The sequence below is a fragment of the Echinops telfairi genome, unplaced genomic scaffold (genome assembly GCF_000313985.2).
Source record: "Echinops telfairi isolate 266 unplaced genomic scaffold, ASM31398v2 ScPeMD7_7436;HRSCAF=8474, whole genome shotgun sequence".
In the NCBI taxonomy this organism is placed as follows: Eukaryota; Metazoa; Chordata; class Mammalia; order Afrosoricida; family Tenrecidae; genus Echinops; species Echinops telfairi.
Window position 1 is genome coordinate 5,209,548 of NW_022111336.1, and position 15,753 is coordinate 5,225,300.

The following is a 15,753-nucleotide window of genomic DNA, read 5'->3' on the forward strand; positions in this document are numbered from 1 at the left end:
ATTAGTGAATAACAAAGCTCTAGGAATTGATGGAATACTAATTGAAAATGTTCACCAAGCTGATGAAACACTGGAAACACTCGCTTGTCTCTTCCAGGAAATTTGGAAGACAGCTACTTAGTCAACTACTTAGCCAACTGACTGGAAGATATTCACATATATGTACCTATTCCAAAGAAAGGTGACCCTGCAAAATACGCCAATTATAGAACCATATCATGTATATCTCATGCAAGTAAATTTTTTTTCCTAGAGATCATTCAACCAAAGTTGCAGCAATATAGTGACAGGGCGCTACCAGCTATTCAGGCCCCATGTCGAAGACGACGTGGAATCAAGGATGTCATTATTGAAGTCAGATGATCTTGGTTGAAAGCAGATAATACCACAGAAATGTTTACTTGTATATGTCCTTGAATATGCCAAGGAATCAGACGGTGTGGGCCATAAGAAACCATGGGCAGCTTTGAGAAAAATGAGAATGCCAGAACATCACATTGTGCTCATTCAGAACTTGTGCATGGATCAAGAGGCAGTTGTGCAAGCAAAACAAGGGAATGTCACATGATTTCAAAGCAGAAAAGGTGTGCATCGAGGTTGTATCCTCCCATCAGACGTCTCCCCTCTGTATGCTGAGGAAAGAATCAGAGAGGATGGGTTACATGAAGAAGAAGGAGGCATCAGGATTAGAGGAAGGATTATTAACAACCTGTGATATACAAATGACAAACCCTTGCTTGCTGAAAGGGAGGAGGATTTGCAGCACTTCCTGTTGAAAATCAAAGATTGTTGTCTCTATAATGGATTACAACTCAAAGCAAAGAAACCGCAAATCCTCACACCTGACTAAGTGACATGGTGATAAACAGAAAACACTGAAGTTGGCAAGGATTTTATCTAGCGTGGATCCACAACCAATGCTTATGAAACCAGCAATCAAGAGATCAAACAATGCATTGCATTGGCATTGAGTAAATATGCTGCACAAGACGTTTTAAAATGTTGAAGAGCCAAGATGTGACTTTGAGAACTAAGGTGCACCTGACCTAAGCCATGGTATTTTTCAGTTGCCCCATATGCATGTGACAGTTGTACTCTTAATAAGGAAATCCAAAGAAGAATCACTGTATTTGAACTAAGGTACTGTCTAGATAGATTGCACACAGGTGCTGCCACCTGCCGCATGAGCTCGATGACAGCACAGGTCGGCCCCTCATGAAACTGGAAGAAGCCTTGGAAGAATTGTCATTGAAGCCCTCTCTGGCAGCAGCACTGATTGTCAGACTTGTTGCTGATCTCAACCTGGTATTCATGTTAACTTTCCCCCTGGTTTGTGTTCAATGCCCTATACATTCTTTGATTTCAACCCTCGCACTGGAAAGCGGGGTGCAGGAGGCCTGGCTGGTCTGTGCAGGGTGATCAAGGGAAGAGCTGTGGGCTCCAGGATCACCCAGAGGCCAGCAGGGGACTGGAAGCAGCCAGTCCTTGCTTTGTGCGGCCTGTGGGGCAGAAGAAACTGAGCCATGGGACCAACTGTCCGTTCTTTAGCTGACATTGTTGGCCGCTGGAGTCCTGGGGGCTGTTACTTGCCTTGAGTTGGAAGATGGTTTGCATTTAAACATTTACTCATTGTTTTAATTTTCGTAAGGTTTTTTTGTACGCAATTCTCAACTCTTTGAGATGACACAACAAGTTTTGGTTTTCTACTGTTATGTGCCAACAATAGGCCCCAGCAACACGGCATTGTGTAAGGAGAAATAAAAGTGCTGCAGTGAACAGCAAAAAAAAAAAAAAAAGGACCATAAACAGCAAAAAGAAAAACCAAACCTATCTTAGAAGAAGTACAGCCAGAATTTTCCTTAGAGGCAAAGATGTGGAGATTTCATCTCAAGTACTTTGGACATGTTACCAGGAGAGACCAGTTCCTGGCCATAGACATCATGCTTAGTAGAGTGGCAGCAAAAAAGAAGGCCATAGACAGGATGGATGGACACAATGGCTGCAAAAGTAGGCTCATATATGAGAATGGTGCAAGAACGGGCAGTTTGGAACCAACTCTAAGTTGCCTAACAGGAAGTAGCAATTTGAGTGAAATATTCTAGTGAATTCCAAATATGTGTCTCTTGAGTGCATTATGGGACCAGATTCAATCTATAGGGGAGTATTTACTTACAGTCCCCCAGAGTAACTGTTTAACCAAAAGTTTGTTAACAAAAGTTTGTTTAACCAAAAATATGTTATTAAAGCTTCTTTTATTGTTGCAAAGTAATGGTTTATTTAACAACTAACATTGCCCAGCTTGTGCTGAGGAGGAATAAAATGAACAAATGAATAATCCACGAAAATTTGGAAGGATAGGTCTTAATGTTTAAAGTGTAGCAAAGTATTTTAAGGACCATGAAAGGACTTAAATACTCTGGCATGCACATCTGTATTAAGATGAGGCATGGGCTGCAAACCTCAGAATCTTAGTAACTTTGTACATACATGCTTAAGGAAGTGACTAAGGTTATCAGTAAAGTTGATAAGTGACAGTGTTGACAATTTTTTGAGCTATTATGGATTTTGTAATATTTGGACAAAGGTAGAGTGAATAAATGGAGTCTAGCAAAACATAACTCCATTTGTAATTACTTCATTAAGAAGTCATATCTGAGCAATGCCTTAATGAGGTTGTAATGAGGTGAAAATGTGCTACTAGAATGTGCACTGGAGAAAGCCTTCTGGAAAAGGGTTCAATAAAGCGATAATGAGAGGGAAAATCTTATCTATTGCCTTGGCTTATGCTCCTACATTTTAGGATGTGTACGCCTAAGTCTTAGTAGTTTCCATAAAAATGTCTGAGGTGATATCAAGGGCTCAAGTAGAAAGAAAATGTTTTTAAAAGGTCGTTGGCAACATATATACATATGTACTTGACACCATGGATGTATGGATGGTTATAAAAGTAGTAAGACCTCCCAATAAAATGATTTGTTAAAATTTTAAAAATATCCAAGAGAATGCAGGGGAGCAATAGGTGAAAGAGAGAGAGAAGAAAAAGAGGAGGAGATGGAGACATAATGAGAGGGAAGGTCAAAGGTCAAGATAAAGATGAATCATTCTAAGTATATTAGCCTCAATAAGTTCAGAATGAAAATAGCAACAATTTTGTCTAACAATTGTTAGAGGTTCATATGAATTAATATGCATGGTAAAGGCATGTCTGTCATATAGTAAATTGATGTGAAATTATTATTATTCACTGGGATTTAGGTTAAATGTCTTGTCCAATATTATGTACTAAGCCTGTGAAAACTTGTATGGGAATCTAATTGAAGATGAGGCTTAGTCCCAGAAGCCCACAAGTAGTCTCTTTAACTCAGCCTTCCAAGAAAAGTGGCCAAACAACGAGGGCAAAACTGCCCTCAAATAGATGTTGCTTTTGAGAATTATTTCACAGTCAACAGCTTTCAGCCTCATGCATCAAGCAATATGCCAGACAAATTACTGACTAAATACACACCAATATTGTTAAAAACAAAAACAATGAGTCTTTAAAATGTATATGCTTTTTTTCCCAACAAATCAGGTCTGTAGCTGCTAAATTCTGAATTGAAGTACAATTTTGATAAAACACATTTCACTCTAAAAATTCTCGAAGTGCTCCACTGAACCAAATAAGTTAAGCTTTCTTTTAAAAGATTTTCTAGCAAACCTAGAAATTCTGACACCTTCTATTTTCATGCTCTAACATCCACAAGGCTAGAATTTCTTTTATTTTTAGGTTTCCTGTAATATTGCAAGAATGGAAAACATCACTGTGAAGATGCCTCATATAGAAAGCATTAAGTGATGCATAGAATTTAAAGTGATTTGGGTGGGCTTTTTCTTATACATATTAGACTGTAGTGCACAGACATAAATTAGTAAAATACAGTGAAATCATATGAAGGTACTTGCAGTTCTAGTTCTCTTAAATAAAAGCATTTTACATATTCGAGGCCACTAGAGAGTATAGGTTCCTCTACTTATCAGGCATCCTGAAAACTCTCCACAAAGAGGTTCACCTATTGGTTAACTCTCATTTTTTAAGGTGCAACTATAAATATTTAGGAAGCTCAGTGCCCCAGAAAGGGAAAATGGTTAGGTACTGGACTCCTGGTTGAAAGTTTCACCGTTTTGAAGCTTCTATGGAGCAGTTAAGCACACGCAGGAGGGGCCACCGAAAGTTGGAACTGACTCGATGGCAACACCATGGTATTTTCAATGGTTTCATAAGCATGAGAAAAATGGACACTGAATAAGAAAGACTGAAGAAGAACCACTGCCTTTGAATTGTGAAGATGGCAATGAATATTAAAAACTGCCATGGATTGCCAAAAGAACAAACCAATATGCTTGGAAGAAGGATAGCCAGAGTGCTCTTTGGACATGTTGTCAGGAGAAACCCATCTCTGGAGAAAGGCATCATGCTTGGTAAAGTATACGAGGCAGAGAAAAAGAGGAAGACCCTCAAGAAGATGGATTGACACTGGCTGCAACAGTGGGTTCAAGAATGGGAACAATTGTGAGGATGTGCATGACTGGGTGATGTTTCATTCTATTGTACATAGGAGTTGGACCCAACTGGGTGGCACCTAACAACAATAGTAAGTAATAACACCAGTAAGTTTCAAATCTATATTTTTAAATGACCTTTGGAAAAGAAAATGTTACAGGTAATTATATAAATTAAACAATTCCACTGCCATTAAGTGGATTTAGACTCAGAATGACCCTATAGGACAAAAGAGAATTGCACCTTGGTTTCCAAAATTGCGAGTCTTTATTGAAGCAGTCTGTCTTATCTGTCTTCCTCTGTGGAGCGGGTGATCAGTTTAAACCACCAACTCTGCAGATAGCAGCTCAATGCATAGCACACTGTGCCACAAAGCCTCCTTTGGTAATGACATATGAGAATGCAAAGCCATTACACTGAGAAGTGCCATTCAAAAGGAATTAACATGGGTTAAAACTATGTAATAACGGAACAACATTATGGGAGACAATCTAATAAAACTGGGGCAAGCAAAACCTCTATTGTAAAACAGAAAAAGAAGCCAAAGGTAAGGCATTATTAGTAGGAGAAAGTATTTGGCTTGTGAAACAGAGTAAACTTTGACATACCTGTGGTGGAAATGGGCTCTGTGTGGGGTCAGAGGTGGAGACATAAGCAGCCTGGGTGTAGGCATAGCTCTTGAACCGAGGTTTGGGAGAAGAAGTGTGCTCGTAGCCCTGTGCTAGACTGACAGTGATCTGAAAACAGAAATGGAGTTGTGGGTGGGAGGCAGAGAGAAAGGAGACATTGCAAATGACCTTGGAAGCCCTACTTCCCCATGTACTAGAAAACTGGACATTACATTGAACAGGCAAGATGAAAGTTTAATCTTAAAGACATATCAGTGATATTAGAAATCAGTATACTCCAAGGAGTGGTGCTTCTGGCATCATGCTGGTGTTCAGGGACTCAGGGGTGATGTCACAGTGGCATTGAACCATAAGGTTCCACACTGTGCCACTAACATGGGACGGTGTTCTGCCATCTGCCCTACTCCCCCCACCAATCCAATAAAAAAGGCATTGACAGGCTATTTTCTCTGAATGCAAAGTAAACAGAGCCAGACCCCATTAGGTCAATCCCCTGGAAAAGACTGAAGCTTTCATAAGCTAAATATAGAACTAGCTCAGTAGAGTGAGAAAATTAAGTCTAAGAGCTTTGGACGTCCTTAGCAGAAATTTCACTATAGTCTTTTTTCATTGTTTGTGTCTAGGAAAGTATAAGAAAACACCCTAAAAATGTCCACTGTTGAGAAAGAGAGAGGCTGAGAAGACTAGGCAACGTGGTAGAAAGTCCCCAGGCTTTCCCTACAATCATATCATAAAGAATTTTATTACATATATTCTTCATTTGTCTTTCATTCAAAATAATTAAAAAAACACTTTTGCTCTTTTCAAAAAGGTGACTTTCTCTTTCTTTAAATCATTTTATTGGGGCTTTTACAACTCTTTATCACAATTCATATATACATCCATGTGTCAAGCACATTTGTAAATTTGTTGCCTTCATCACTCTCAAAATATTTGTTTTCTACTTGAGCCCTTGGTATCAGTTCCTCATTCTTACCCTCCCTCTCAACCCGCCACCTCATGAACACTTGATAATTTATAAATTGCTATTATTCTGTCATATCTTACACGGTCTGACATCTCCCTTCACCCACTTTTCTGTTGTCCATCCCGCAGGGAGGAGATTATATGTAGATTCTTGTAATCAGTTCGCCCTTTCTACCCCATGTTCTCTCCACCCTTCCCCCCACCCTCTACCCTCCTAGTATCACCACTCTCAGCACTAGTCTTTAGGGGATCATCTGTCCTGGATCCCCTGTGTTTCCAGTTCCTATCTGTACCAGTGTACATCCTCTGGTCTAGACAGATTTGTAAAGTGGAATTGGAATCATGATAGTGGGGGGAGGAAGCATTTAAGAACTAGAGGAAGTTGTATGTTTCATCGTTGCTATAATGCACTCTGACTGGCTCGTCTCCTACCCGTGACCCCTCTGCAAGGGGATGTCCAGTTGCCTACAGATGTGCCTTGGGTCCCCAATCTGCAATCCCCTTAATTCACAATGGTATGCTTTTTTGTTCTTTGATGCCTGATACCTGAGCCCTTCGACACCTCGTGATCACACAGGCGGGTGTGCTTCTTCCATATGGGCTTTATTGCTTCTGAGCTGGATGGCCGCTTGTTTGCATTCAAGCCTTTAAGATTCCAGATACTATATCTCTCGATAGCCAGGCACCATGATCTTTCTTCACCACATTTGCTTATGTACCCGCTTTGTCATAAGCATTCGTGTCAAGAAGGTGAGCATCATGCCATGCCAGTTTAATAGAACAAAATGTTCTTGCATTGATGGAGTACTTGAATGGAGGCCCAATGTCCATCTGCTACTTTAATACCAAACCTATAAATATATGCACATAGATCTATTTCCCCATCATCATATATAAATATATTTACATATATAGATGCCTATATTTAGACCTCTATAAATGCCCTTTGCCTCCTAGTTCTTTCCTCTATTTCCTTTTACTTTCCTCTTGTCCCACTATCATGCTCAGCCCCAAAAGGCTACTTTCAATACTCAAAATGTACTAATACAACAGTGAGTTGCCACCAAATTGAGGAAATTATCAAATCATATATATACTTTTGCCTTAGCTCTAGCTCTCTTCTCTTTGTTTTGCAGATGAAGACTGTTATATTTTATGTACATATTTTAGTTTACTTGATTTTTCATAGTGGAAATTAATTTCTATTAATACAAATTCAATAGATTCTATATCCCATATTCATATAATGCGATAGCAGAGTACTTTAAAATTCTGCTTTGAAAATAATATTAGAATACATAATATCAGATGTGATTTGAATACTTAATATAGACTCTCTCATTATATATACACGTACATAGTTAATATGGATTATCTCTATATGTACATACATACACACATACACACATATGTGTAGGTATGCATGCAAGACTTAAACATGCAGATGAAACAGAAAACGTCTTTAACTGTGATTAGTGTAGACACCTCACCTGCTGAGAATAATGCATTTGATGATGTAATTGGAAATGTTCTTCTTGAGTAACCTTTGATGGCCTTGGCAACATTTCCACTTCCTGGATGGCTTCAATGCTGACTTGTTGAGGCAAAACTTGGAAGAGTGATGTAACATACATTAAGATGGACTTCTTATCTGGATAAGTGGTGGCAACATCTGTAAGCATATGAACACCACACATTAATTTTTTTTCAATATTTAAGACTCTGAAAGGGGAATGAAAAAATAAATGTTATAGGAAGAAGGCAAATTAATGAACACTCGATTGTCCATGAGTGTCCTCCAGAGATTCATTAGAACATGATAATCAGGCCTGAATAGTCTTCCAATTTGGCAGACCAATGAGAAGAGCACTAAAGTTAATTTCATATCCCTGTTCACAGAACAATGTCAATTCATCATACTCTTAACAATGTAAATTTGCCACCCTGGCCATCTAATAGAAGCTTGCACTAGCGAAGAAACAAAAATAAAAGACCGTACGTCCCTTTCCCTGGAAAGGGAGATCAGTATACCATGTCCAAAGGTGCTCTAGAAATAAACAGTCACAGAAAAGAGCTCGATGCTTTCGATTCTAGTAAGGAAAATGTGTATCGCCTAATCACAATGTGGCTGATGATAAAGCTAAATAAGTGGCATTGAAATGACTCATGTAATGCCAGGCTAAATTTCAAACAGCAAGATACTGAAGTATAACGACCGGACATAATCCTTACATAAATTAAAAACCTGTTTGTTGACATTACGGTATATCTGTTGAAAGTGAATAGCTAGTTCTCAGACCTTAGATATAAATTCAAAGGTCTTTTACACAAAGTTGACCAGACTTTTACACTCTTTCCCACATTCAGGGAGTGAAGGAAATCTGGCACTGAAAGTCAAGAATAATTTGTAATCACACATGGAAGGTGGCAGCCCCTTCATGGTTTGTTTGTTATTTGACCTTGCAATTTACCCACTGTGCTCATTATAGGGAACCCAGATGTAAAAATCGTCCTTTATTTAAAGGCCGATATTAATCCCAGAGGTTTGACACATCAGTCATGGCAGGAGGCCAAGGCAACCTGTACCTTTGTGGCAAGGCATTTTGCCTGCCATACTCTGTCTTAGCTAATATTAAATGATCTGTTCTAATTAAATATGTATGTTCTGCTCAGGTCTTCTGATTATGTATAACAAAACCACCAATTCCATCTGAATTTTATGAGTATAAAAAAGAAGCCAAGGAGGTCACTCAGCAAGGAGCAGAGCCATGATCAATCCAAACAAAGGTTTTGAAAGTGTTTTTTCAGAATAGTTACAAGTTGATGGTGGGGAGGCTAACTAATATGTTCTGAGTCTGCTTCCATCCATAACATAATACAGACCTCAATTTTTAATGTGCATATTAGTCACCTGGGGACCTTTTAAAAATGCAGAGTCTGATTTAGTAGGTCAAGAGTGGTGCTTGAATCTGTGCATTTCCAAGGTTATGCTGAGATCATGACATCCAAGTCTACCATATGCAAATGATACCACCTTGCTTGCTGAAAGTGAGGAGGACTTGAAGCAAATGCTAAAGAACATCAAAGATTGCAGTCTTTAGTATGGATTAGAACCAATGACAATCCTCACAACTGGACCGATAGGTAACATCAGGATAAACAGAGAAAAGACTGAAGGTGTCTTGCTCAGATCCACAATCATGGAAGCAGAAAGTCAAGAGATCAAATGATGCATTCCATTGGGTAAATCTATTGCACAAGATCCCCTTAAAGGGTTGAAAACTAAGATTCTAACTCTGAGGACTAAGGTGCACCTGACCCAAATCATGGTATTTTCAATCACCTCACATGCAAGTAAAAGTATGTTGAATAAGGAAGACTGAAGAAGGATTGATGTAATTGAATTATGTTTCTGTTAAATAATATTAGAAGTACTATTGGTGAAGAAAAGAACAAGTAAATCTGTCTTGTAAGAAATACAGCCAGAATGCTCCTTAGAGGCAAGGATGGCAAGACTTCATTCACATATTTTGGGCATGTTGTCAAGAGAGACTAGTCCCTGGAGAAAGACACCATGCTTGTCAAAGTAGCAGGACAGTGAAAAAGAGGAAGACTTTTAATAAGATGGATTGACACAGTGACTGCATAAATGGGCTCAAACATAAGAAAAATTGTGAAGATGATGCGGGACTGGGTAGGGTTTCCTTCTGTTGTACATAGGGTTGCTATAAGTCTGAACTAACTCAACGGCAATGAACAACAACAACATTGCTTTACTCGTCTCATCAACAGATATTTACTGAACACATTTTACGTCCACATCTTGAGAGAGACTTAGTTATACAACACATTCTTCCTGCTCCTTATTGTACTCTCAATATTAACCAACACATGTTGAAGAGGATTTAGGGTGTTTTTTTATTTGTATTCTTGTAAATTAACTTTAAAGAAGAGCTTACAATGCAGGAGTTAATTTATAAATAAACCTTAGAAAATTAACTTTAACTTTCTAAAGTTTAAATATTTCCATTCATTGATTATTTTTTTCTAGCATTGATTTCTTGAAGAATGCTATACATTTTTAGGATATTTTGTGACTATAGAATGCTTTCTTCCTTTTTCTTTTGTATTGTCAGTTTCATCTATGATCAACATTATTCGGAACTATGTTAATTTTTGGAAGTTTTAAATAAAGCCATGCAGTAATAAAGGCATTGGCTTTAAAAGCTTGATCTTGAGGCTCTCAACTGCTATATTTTACATAGACACAGAAGAAGGCTTCAAGTAATTTGTGAGAATAGAATAGAAATATACTGGAATTTTCCACCAATATTTGGAATCCTTTCATATTGGTACATATGCTTGGCCTCATTCATACCCCATGATAAAAAGAACTAAATGTGAAAATAGAACTAGCATTGTATCACTGCCCCAGGAAAAGGTCAAAATTGGAATAAATTGTATCAACATAAAACACAATGTACATTGAACGGAAATGTTCATAAATATCAATAATTACAATAAATATACCCTACTTGTTCCAATATCTTCGTAGTCTGCCTTAGAGAAGAAGTGGGATTCATTAGTGCTTAACTGTGGAGTCTAATATTTCCTTATTTCAAAGAAAAACATCTAAATAAAAATAATTTTACTCTCTCAAGATATATTTACAAATATCTGTATTTTCTTTAGATGTTAATAGATTTTTCAGGAGATTAAAATAGGCAAACTGGTGGATTCTGCTCATGAGGAATTTATCTTCCTTTGGAATAGTCAGACAAGTACAAAACTATCACCTTGCTGAACAAATTTTAAAATGTGTTTCTGACCTTGGCACAGCAATTGCTTCACCATGTTCAGAGAAAGGAAGGAACTGTCTATTATTGGAGGCAACTCTTTTTGGCTAAGAAACTGAAATAAATTAAGTGTGCACAGGGTTTCAATGGCTGAAAATGGAGGAAGGGGGAAAGGTGCTTCAGACAATAGCCTAGCAGGAGCAACAAGGCAGAGAGTGTGATGAACAGATTAGTTAGACTTTGGAAATAGCACCTGCCGGGTGTTCTCAACCTAGTTGCAGGGATTGAAGCATAAGATAAAATGGGTAGAGGGTATATGGAACACTACGGGGTCACCCAAACCCACAACCGAACTCATTGAGTCCATTCTGATTCATAGGTGATCCCCTGTGTGTTCCTAAGACTGTAACTCTTTACAGAAGGAGAAACCCCTGTCATTCTCCCACAGAGCTGCTGGTGGCTTCAAACAGCTGACCATGCCCAAAGCAGCCCAACTTGCAACCACTATCCCATCAGCGATACTCATAAATGATCACCCATGGTAGACTAAAAAAAAAATGCATTTAACTCAACGAGTTGGGGAAAAACAAACAAACAAAAAGACAACTAACTGAGTTAGTGCAATAACATCAAAGTTTCAGTAAAGTAAATCTCTTTAATGCAGAATATATGGATGAAGACAAAAAGTGAGGGAGCATTGGGGGTTATAAATCCATAGACAACATATCAGAGAACCAAACTAGGACTCAGTAAGGGGACGGGAGTTAAAAGCAAGCAAAGTAGAGAGGAATTGCTAAACATGTTCTAAAGAGCATCATTCAATTTTCAATTCACCAATATTTGGTGAATCTCTTTTTCATAAAAAATATGTTAACCCCTAAAGATACAAAGACTGAGAAGTTGTCGATGAAATGAACAATTCTTAGGAGGAAGGAAGGGATCAATGCACTGTTGGCATGTTGGGGTGGGGAGTGGGTCACACACACAATTTCCAGTCCCATTAAGTCAATTATCAGATGCCTTCTTCGAAGCACTGAGCAGCTAACTGAAACGTCACCAGTTTAAATCTCCACCAAGGGAGAATGATGAAGAGAAAGATGATGCAGTCGGCTTCCCAAAAGATGTACAGCTTCAGAAACCCTCTGAATCTGTAATTCCAGTTTCTGGAATCAGCTCCCCATTTTGCTTTTTCCCCTTCCCCTCCCTACCTGCTCCTCCCTCCCTCATGAACCCTTAATAATTAATAAATTATTATTTTATCTTATCTTACACTGCCCGACATCTCCCCTCACCCACTTCTCTGCTGCCCATTCCCCAGAGAGGAGGTTACATGTAGATCCCAGTGATTGATTCCCCCTTAACCCCTCCATCCCTCCAGGTATCGCCACTCTCACCGCTGGTCCCAAGGGGGCTCATCTGTCCTAGATTCCCTGTGTTTCCAGTTCCCATCTGTACCGCTGTGCATCCTCTGGTCTAACCAGGTTTGCCAGGTAGAATTGGGATCATGTTAGTTGGGGGGAGGAAGCGTTTAAGAACTAGAGGAAGGTTGTGTGTTTCATTATTGCTACACTGAACCCTGAGTGACTCGTCTCCTCCACACTACCCCTGTGCAAGGGATGTCCAGTTGTCTACAGATGGGCATTGTGTCCCCATCACACGCTCCCCTCATTCACGATGATATGATCCCCCCCCTCCACGCCTTTGGTGCTTGAAACCTGGTCCCCTTAGCCCCTCATGATCACACATGTTGGTGTGCTGCTTCCATGTAGGCTTTGATGCTTCTGGGCTAGATGGCCGCTTGTTTACTTTCAAGCCTTTAAGACCCTAGACGCTATAGCTCTCGATAGCCAGGCATCATCAGCCTTCTTCACCACACTTACTTATGCACACATTCGTCTTCAGCGTTTATGTGGGTTTTGTTGCTTCCGAGCTAGATGGATACTTGTTTGCCTTCAAGCCTTTAAGACCCCAGACGCTATTTCTTTTGATAGCCAGGCACCATCAGCTTTCTTCGCCATGTTTGCTTATGCACACGTCTGTCTTCAGCGATCATGTCAGGAGGGTGGGTAGCATGAAATGACTGTTTAGCTGAGCAAGGTGCTCTTGTATTAAGGGAATGCGTGCGAGGAGGCCCAATGTCCACCTGCTACCCTACTACTAAACCTATAAATATATGCACACTATTCTATTCCCCCCGTAATCGTTCAATTATATTTCAAATGTGGCCTCTAGAGATGTTTGATTATCATAAACCCTGAATCCAATATCTCATGGATTGACCAAATGGCTGCCTGCCACCATGAGTTCAAACATGTGTTGTCTTTCTCATCATTCTAAGATAAAGGAGAAGGAGAGGTAAATGTGAGCACAGAGACAGAGAGGGGGAACATAGGGAAGTTGATTGCCGAGACAGATATTAGCGTTATGCAGTGACACCCCAAGAAATGCCAAGGATTCTGGCAAATACCAGAAGTAAGGAGATGGTAAGGAAGGGTACTTCATGACAGTTTAGAGACTCCCAACCTTCAGAAGATAAGAGAATAACTTTCAGTAACTTGGTGGCCATGTATTAAGGCAGTTCAGGAAAATAACACAGCACATAAATACAAGAGATTCAAACCCTCATGGAAAAATCTCTTTATCTTTGAATTCCTCTTCCCCATGAGCTTTTTAAAGCCCTACTCATATTTCTATTAGTAGAGAAAGATCTTTGGCATGTTCTTCAGTCTGCTCTCCTTCTGGAAAACAAAAATCAGAATCCTAATCCAGCAATAGAGTCATGAAGGTTATATGTAATTGTGGTCAGAAAAGATGGAACATGTTTTAAATCATGCCTTTGGTATACTGTGATGGTTGATGTTTTTGTTATAAATACAAAAAGAAACCTACTTGTAGGAAGTCATTCGTGCTATTTTTTAGGAAGTCATAAGAAGTTGGTTGGAAGGAGAGGCCATACAATGACCATATATTGCACAAAATCTGCGTGACATTGGTAGTTCAATGGTAAAATGTTTGCATTGACTAGAGACCTTGGCTTGATCCCAGGACAATGCACCTCTTGTATAGCCAGTATCCTTCTATCACTGGAGGCTTGTACATTGCCCTGATGATAACAGGCTTCAATGGAGCTTTCCATGTAAGGCAGACTAAAAAGAATGACCTGGCAGTCTACTTTCAAAAGTCAGTCAAAGAAAATTGGATCACGAAGATACTATCGACAACCAATCATGGACTTGTTGCCTGGACCTACACCATTTTCTTCTATTGTCTCTGGGGTCACTATGAGTTGGGGACATTTCAACACCAGCTAAAAACACCACAAAAAAAAAACGCTTTTCCTATGGTACACTATGGGCATTCAGCTGATAACCTCTCACAAAGGATTGCAGATGGTGCTTATTCTAGAAATCCAAAGACTGGCACTCTGTGAGTGTTGAAAACATTTGTTAAGCAACCGAATCAAGAGAATAGTTGAAGCCCTAGGGATTCATGAGGATTATGTAAGACAGTAACTGATGAAAAGAAAAAAAATGATGATATATATAATGAGTACCTTAGTATTTGAAGAGCATGAAAGAAGATGAGATCTGATTTATACTTCTTTTATTACAAGACATTAACATTGTATGAAATGAGAGGCATTGAACCCCCAAAATGAGAACTTATAAATATCTGAAAGTGATTTTTTAGCAAAATTCTACTGTATAAAGTGCCAGTTGGCACAAAAGTTAAAATTAATATCTTCTAATTTAGTCTCTGAAGTCATCTCAGAATGAAAATGCGGAGAACTCATAACACGGCTAGAATATTTTATGTTATGAACAATAACACTGATTGTGTCAAGTGTCTCTATACTAAGCAGAATTCTGATATCAGAAACTACAGTAGGACAAATCAATCATTTAGTGAAATGCCATCATTTTTCAAATGGGGAGATTGAAGTACCAAGTGGTTGAATGGAAAGTTCAGAAGCTAGATAAAATCAGAATTAAAAGTTCCATATTAGAACCACACTGCCCCCAAACATTTCCAAAAGTGACTATCTGAATGGTAAGCCTGTAATCTGTGCTGCTTCATAAATATTATTATCTTTAGCTTTTATAATATTGGCGAGATAACCCTTAAATTATAGATTTATTTAGTTCCCCAAAACAACATACATAAAGACCAAAAATACAGTCTCTTGTGGTTGTCAGGTGCCATCAAGTCAGTTCAAACTCAGGGTGACCCCATGTACAACAGAATTGAAACACATCCTGACCCCGGTGCCACCCTCAAAATTGTGCTTATGTTTGAGCCTCTGGTGGCTCAATGCATTTTGTCAAGGGTCTTTCTATTTTTCCTTGACCCTCTACTTTCCCAAGCTGTATGTTCTTTTCTAGAGTCAGGGCTTTCCTGGTAATATACGTAAAGTATGTGAAATAAAATCTCTTCATCTTTGCTTCTAAGGAACATTCTTGCTGTAATTCTTCCAAGACACATTTTTTTGTTCTTTTGGCAGTCCATGGTGCTTTAAATTTTCTTCATCAGCATGATAATTCAAAGGTGGCAACTCATCTTTCGTCTTCCTTACTCCATGTCCAACTTACACATCTGTATGAAGCCATTGAAAATACCATGGTTTGAGGGATTACGAGGTGCCGAAAGGATCAGTTATCAGGCATCAAAGAACAAAAAAATCATATCATTGTGTGCTCACCTCCCTGATATGATCGCTGAAGACAAATGGGTACATAAGCAAATGTGGTGAAGAAAGCTGATGGTGCCTGACTATCAAAAGATATAGTGTCTGTGGTCTTAAAGGCTTGAAGGTAAACAAGCG

General features: G+C 39.0%; 1 protein-coding gene across 4 annotated transcripts in view; it reads right to left on the reverse strand.

The window, feature by feature from the left end:
- DMD (dystrophin) overlaps window positions 1-15,753 on the reverse strand; it is a 2,430,848-nt gene that overhangs the window by 1,840,330 nt on the left and 574,765 nt on the right. For 3 of the 4 annotated variants that reach the window (XM_045298661.1, XM_045298660.1, XM_045298662.1), the window contains exons 8-9: window positions 7,626-7,807; window positions 5,149-5,277 (exon numbers count right to left, since the gene is read on the reverse strand). In XM_045298661.1, the coding sequence (XP_045154596.1) occupies window positions 5,149-5,277; window positions 7,626-7,807 (311 nt within the window). The remainder of the gene's footprint in view (window positions 1-5,148; window positions 5,278-7,625; window positions 7,808-15,753) is intronic. The other variant, XM_045298663.1, reaches the window with a different exon arrangement.